Source organism: Haemaphysalis longicornis, unplaced genomic scaffold (assembly GCF_048455015.1).
Source record: "Haemaphysalis longicornis isolate Haplotype H1 unplaced genomic scaffold, Haemaphysalis longicornis Haplotype H1 scaffold_13, whole genome shotgun sequence".
Lineage (NCBI taxonomy): Eukaryota > Metazoa > Arthropoda > Arachnida > Ixodida > Ixodidae > Haemaphysalis > Haemaphysalis longicornis.
The window spans coordinates 85,316,392-85,322,237 of record NW_027526233.1 but is presented as its reverse complement, the minus strand read 5'-3'; the positions used below and the strand labels follow the sequence as shown (position 1 = coordinate 85,322,237).

Genomic DNA, 5,846 nt, shown 5'->3' with positions numbered 1-5,846 from the left:
CTCTCATTGTGGTTTTGGTAAAGTTCTGGGACTTTGTTTTTGGTGTGGGCCGGGAACCACTTAAATCGCACTTCTCTATCCATGAGGTCCAGCGCGGCGAGCACCCGCACGGCCCCACAACATACTCTGTTCTTGGCATAGTTTTGCACTGCATTCTTAGAGTCACACAGCACGGTCTTGCAGTCCTGATCCGAGATGGGTAAAGCAATGGCCACCTCCCCCGCGCACAGCGCCTCCTTCGTACGTACGCTCGCCGCGGTGATCGTACCGCCGGTCTTGGCGTCGATGACCACCGCCGTGAATGCCCCGCGTTCTCGATGCTCCACGGCGTCGACGTATTTTGTCCCCGGCAGCTCCGCGTGCAATTCCACCATTGCCTTGGCTCTCGCCGCTCTCCGTTCCCGGTTGTTTTCGGGGCTCATGTTCCTTGGAATGTGATAGACTCTCATTCTCCTTCGTACTTAGTCCGGGATCTCTGCCGTGCAGCCGTAGTCGTACTTGCTCCCGTCGGGGTCTACGCCCAATCTCTTCAGGATGACTCTTCCGGTTTTGGTTGCCGCGAGCCGCTCGAGCTGGGCGGCTCTATGTGCCTCTCCGATCTCCTCGAGCCTGTTGTGCACGCCGAGGTCGAGCAGCTTCTCTGTGCTCGTCCAGTCGAGAAGTCCGAGCGCCGTCTTGTGGGCCTTGCGGATCATCGCATTGATCTTATTGCGTTCGTCTACCCGCCAGGTGTGAAAGGCGGCGACGTACGCCACGTGGCTCATGGCGAACGAGTGAACTAGCCACAACAGGTTGTCCTCTCGCATGCCGGCTTTTCTGTCGGCAACCCTCTTCACGGGGCGCGTGGCCGCAGACACCTTGGCCGTGAGGCGATTGATCGTTTCGCCGTTGGTTCGGTGTTTCTCGATTAACAGGCCCAGCACCCGGATCTTCTCCAAATCGAGGATCACCTGGCCGCTACTGGTTCTGATCTTGATCTTCTCGTGCTCCGTGGCTCGGTCTTCTTTCTTGCTCCCTTCGGTGGTAACACCAGTAGTTCCGACTTGGTGGCGGAGCCGATCAGGCCCGACCTGTCAAGTTGGGCCTCGATGACGTCCACCGCTCTCTGAAGTGATGCCTCGATGAACCCGTTGTTGCCACCCAGGACAGACAACGTGATGTCGTCGGCGTATATCGTGTGCCGCACATCCGTTAGCGCTTCTAGGTGCCGGCTGACGCTGATCATCATGATGTTGAAGACCAGCGGTGATATCACCGAGCCCTGCGGGGTCCCGGAACCGCCGAGCTGCTTTTGCCCCCATTCCTCGCAATATGCACGCCAACTACCACCTTGGCCGCCGGGCTGCCCGTGCTCGAGCCCTGACTGCGCGATACGGCGAAGACCCCAGCGCCCTATATACAGATGCCACCCCTACCCTGGGCGCGCCGGCCACGTAGCATGCGTGGTTACTCATACTGGCCAATGCGTCACTGCCGCCACTACTACCACAAGCTCAATCGATGTCGCCGAAGAAATAGCCATTGCCCTGGCCGCCATTTCCCGCCCTGACCAAGTAACCATCCTCACCGACTCGCAGACCGCCTGCCGAAATTACCAAATTGGCCGAATTTCTTCATCAGCACTTCACATCCTCAAAAACTGCTCAACGACCCCTGACATCCGCATTGTCTGGGCTTCTGGACACGCCGCCATGCCCGGCAATGAAGCGGCGCACGCCGCGGCTCGCGATATGATACACCGAGCCATTGCCGACGGTGGCCAATGTTTACCTCCTCACGATCAACTCCACCCACTCAGTGGCTACACGGAGATTCTCGTGCATTACCGGCAAACTCGCCGTCGTCTCCCACCACCACACTGGCGCCTCTCCAGAGAGGACGCTACAACTTGGCGGCGGCTCCAAACGAATACGTATCCACATCCCACTCGCCTCCACCTCATCTTCCCCACCCAACAACCTTCCCTCTGCGCTTACTGTCCCCAGCCTGGCACCCTCTACCACATCATATGGGAGTGCCAACGAACTCCAGACTTGCCCCCCCTTTCCAACCCAACCTTCTAGCAGTGGAGGGCTTCCCTGGCCAGCCCGGACCCGGATATCCAGCTTAAGTTGGTGACCCGAGCACGGACGGCCAGCCGAAGTCAAGGCATCCCGGACTAGGGACGCCTTCCACGGGGCGACGCCCACACATCAGCCTCTGCTGGAGAAATAAAAACTTTTTTCTCTCTCTCTCTCTCCTCTAGCTTCAGGTCACTGACTTGGATTTCTGCCGTTCTGTCCGCCAGGAACCCGCGTATGTAGTTGTAGGACCTCTCGCTGAGGTTCGCCTTGTTGACCTGGGCCAGGATCGCAGTGTGTTTGACCTTGTCGAACGCGCTCAGCAGGTCCAGCCCCATCACCGCCTTGTTGTCCCGCGTCTTCGTCCTGTCGTGGATAATTTCCGCCTTCAGCTGGACCATTGGGTCCTGGGTGCAGAGCTTGCTCCTGAAGCCGAGCGTCGACTCCGGGAACAGGTTCTCTTCCTGCAAGTAACGCTGCCAGCGGTTTATCTGAATGCGCTCCATTGCCTTCCCGACGCACGAAGTCAGGGAAATCGGCCGGAGGTTATCAATGCTCGGCAGCTTTCAGAGTTTTGGTATAAGGATCGTCTTCGCCGTCCTCCATTTATTGGGTATAGTGCCCGACTTCCAGCACTCTTTGAACAGCGCCGTCAGGGTGTCTATTGCCGTCTCGCTGAGATTCTTCAGTGCTTTGTTGGTAACCTTGTCCGTGCCGGCGGCCGAGTGACAGTTGAGTTGGTCCACCGCCGCTTTGACCTCCCAGACCTCGATGTCCTTGTCGGGCTTCTCGTTTGCCTCGCCCCGGTAGTCTCGGTGACACTCCCCCGGCTCATTTGCAGGTACTTGTTGATTCGTCTTCGCACCTCGTCTCTTCCTAGCTCGCTGATCGCTCCGTTGAGGATCTTGGTCAGGTTTTCTTTTAAATGCAGAGCATTTCTTTAACTCACATGTAGCGTCTGCCGTCCGTCCGCAACAGCTCAGCGCGCAGGTGCGCCCTCTCCCCCACTCCTCCTCTCCGCATCACGCTACCCGCCTCACTCTCGACAACAGGTCTGCACCCCTCCCCCTACATTATATAAAAAAAATAATAGTTATCGGCGCCTGGTTTCGATCCCACGACCCTGTGGGCGGAACGCGAGGTACATGGCGCTCTTCCCACTGCGCCACAAAAGCGACACAGAATCAAAGGGTACGAACGCGCCTTATATCCTTGACTCATTTAAACTACGTCAAGAAGCTGCTGATACACGGCAGCAGTTGCATCGATCTCGTCTTCACCAGATGCTGCAACGCACGACCACTGCTTAAAGACCCCTTAACAGTACACTTTAGCGAGCACGAAGCCGTCGTTCTCAGCGTCCAATACAACGACAACAGCACGAAATAATAATTTACAACAACCTAGTCCTTGCCTTCACTTCTTGCGTCACGAAAAAAAAGAAAAATTGGGCCCATCTCTCCACGAGGGGTGACTAGAGTCGCAAAATCACGAATGTAATAATAACTATATAAAAGAAATAATAATATTTATTAGTAATACGCAATAATAGTTAACACATTCACTACCACCCCACCACCACCCCACAAACACTAACGTTAACGCAATACACCCACCCCCTACGCGACGCATTTACTCGAGTACCCCCTCGTGGGGAGATGGGCCCATTTTTCATAAGGCTTCGTTTGCGTCTCGTCGAGCAGATGCCGCAACATGGCCCACGTCTTCCCGTTGGGCAATTAGACGTCCGCTGCGCTACATGTCTCGAACCACTGCTGCCGGCAGAGCGTGTGGCAGTGCTTCTCCATCGCGCGGTTCCCTTAGGCCATCTTTTTCCTCAGACGTTTGTTGGTGCATTGTTTGCGCCATCTCTTCTGTATCGACCTTTTCGCCTCTAGCAGGTGCGCCAGGCGGCTGTCGATCGTTTTGAGTTCTTCCTCCGTCTCGATTTTCTTGGTAGCCCCCACCATCCCTTCCAAGATCCTGTTCGTTCACGTCTCCACGTCGTTCGTGTTGTCGGTTTCTGCTGCGGTCAGCCGGTCCCTGAAGAGACCCCAGTCAGTGATTTTGTGGATTCGTCTCTGTTCAGTCTTGCCTCGTAGCGGAATCTTCACCTCGATGATGGAGTTGTCGCTGCCTAGGTCTTGCCCGGTGTTGTGCCACTCGAACTCTTTCTTCCCTTTCGGCACCCGCACGAGCATCAGGTCCGGCGTCGTATCCCGGCTGACCGAGTTTCCGGTGCGTGTGGGTTGCGAAGAGTCCGGGATCAGTGTGAGTCCGGCGTCCGTGTAGTCCGTGAACAAGTCCCTCCCGTCGGTGAGTGTCTTTCTGTAGCCCCAAGCCTGGTTCGGCGCGTTGAAGTCCCCGCACACCACCAGGTTGTCTTGTGGTCTTGCAGGCCTTGTGTAGCACTCCTTTGAATTTCTGTTTGGCGTTGGCCGGGCTGCTGTAGATGTTCATCAAGAGTGTGCTGTCTTTCTTCTTCCCTGCCGTTATTATTTCGACGAACGTGTGTTCGGTGGCGGAATTCTTGACTCCCTCCCTCTCTGCGTAGGTGAGACCTGCCCTCACCCGGGTGGAGACGCCCCGTCCTGTGCCGTTTGCGGCGCGGCTGGGTGGGCTGGCCTGGTTTCTGTACCCCGGGAGTGGGGTTTCCTCTACGACGGTGTCTTGTGACATTATTACGTGTGGTTTTCTGATTTCCTGCTGTGCGTGTTGCTGCAAGACTGCTTTCTTGCTCATGAAGCCGTTGCAATTCCAATGCCAGATATTTTGGGTTTTTTCTTGGGACCTTATTGTCTGAGTTGGTTCCTGATCCCTGCTTGAATGCTGCTAATCTGTTCCGTCAGTTGCCCCAAGGCCCGCGCGGTCTGTTGCACCACTTCCGAGATGCCCTAGCACGGGTGCTCTAGGCTCTTAACTCCGGCTTCCAGTCGTGTCACGTTGTCTCCCAATCGGTTCCTGTTGTCTTCGAGTTTGTCTATCCGCTCGGCAAGTTTGCGCTCGCGGAGGTTCTCGACCACCCTTTTCTTGATTGCCGGCTCCGATGACGCTGTTGGCTGTCTGCCGGTATCTTCGACCTACTCTTCCTGTGGGTTTTCCTGATGTCTTTGCATTGTCGACGGCTGCTGCGGTTGCTGCGGCTGCTGACGTGCATAGGCATTCATCCATTCCTTCATTTCGTCCATTTGCCTGCTGTTCCTCTCGATGGCCTCGCGCAGCTGCGTGTTCTCTCTTGAGAGCGCGTCAATCGCCTCCCGCAGCGCCTTGATGACCTCGCTCTCCGTGGAACTGGAAATGCTTCTGCTGCACGTCGAGCTCGACGTGGGCGACTGCGGAGTGACCTTTCCTTTCCCGACTCCTCTGCTGCCGGCCACCTGCGCCCAGTTCACCCGTTCTCCCAATTTCGAGCCACATTTGCTCGTGGCGCGGTGGTCGTTATTGTTACCGCCACCGATACAATTTCCGGTTCTGCTCTTCGAGCGTGATGCACGCCCCTGGCTCTTTGCCTTTTCGCCGCCTCCAGGTGTGAGGGCTGGGAAGTTGCTCGGTACAAGGTTCTCCCATTGTTTAATCAGCTCCTCTTGTGCAGCCGTCTTTCTTTCGCAGCGCCTTTTCGTAACGATGCACGGTATCTTGAATTTGTTTTTGCAGCCCTTGCCTCGCGTCGGGGGCTTTCCGTCGCAGAGCTTGCACTTCGGCTGGCAGAGCTCCGCGTGGCCCTCGCAGGGATTGTTGGCCCCGCAATCGAAGCACACCCGTGCGTTAGGCGTTGGCCACACGTCC

At 56.5% G+C, this 5,846-nt stretch overlaps 1 protein-coding gene across 1 annotated transcript; it reads right to left on the bottom strand.

The window, feature by feature from the left end:
* Positions 1-461: 461 nt before the first annotated feature.
* LOC144163924 (uncharacterized) lies at positions 462-3,868 on the bottom strand. Its single transcript, XM_077694581.1, has 5 exons — positions 3,820-3,868; positions 2,729-2,871; positions 2,261-2,524; positions 1,066-1,261; positions 462-1,015 (listed from the first exon to the last, which is right to left on the bottom strand). Exons 1-5 carry the CDS (start codon positions 3,866-3,868, stop codon positions 462-464), a joined length of 1,206 nt encoding a protein of 401 aa, XP_077550707.1.
* Between the last annotated feature and the right edge of the window lie 1,978 nt (positions 3,869-5,846).

What these genes read in the sequence shown, in the direction of transcription:
- LOC144163924 (XM_077694581.1), bottom strand. Translation starts at nt 3,868, where the DNA reads ATGGAGAAGCACTGCCACACGCTCTGCCGGCAGCAGTGGTTCGAGACA. An exon ending in GCAGCAGTGGTTCGAGACAT is followed by an intron (nt 2,872 to 3,819) that starts GTAGCGCAGCGG and finishes AGTGTCACCGAG; the next exon opens with ACTACCGGGGCGAGGCAAAC. An exon ending in ACAGAACGGCAGAAATCCAA is followed by an intron (nt 1,262 to 2,260) that starts GTCAGTGACCTG and finishes GGGACCCCGCAG; the next exon opens with GGCTCGGTGATATCACCGCT.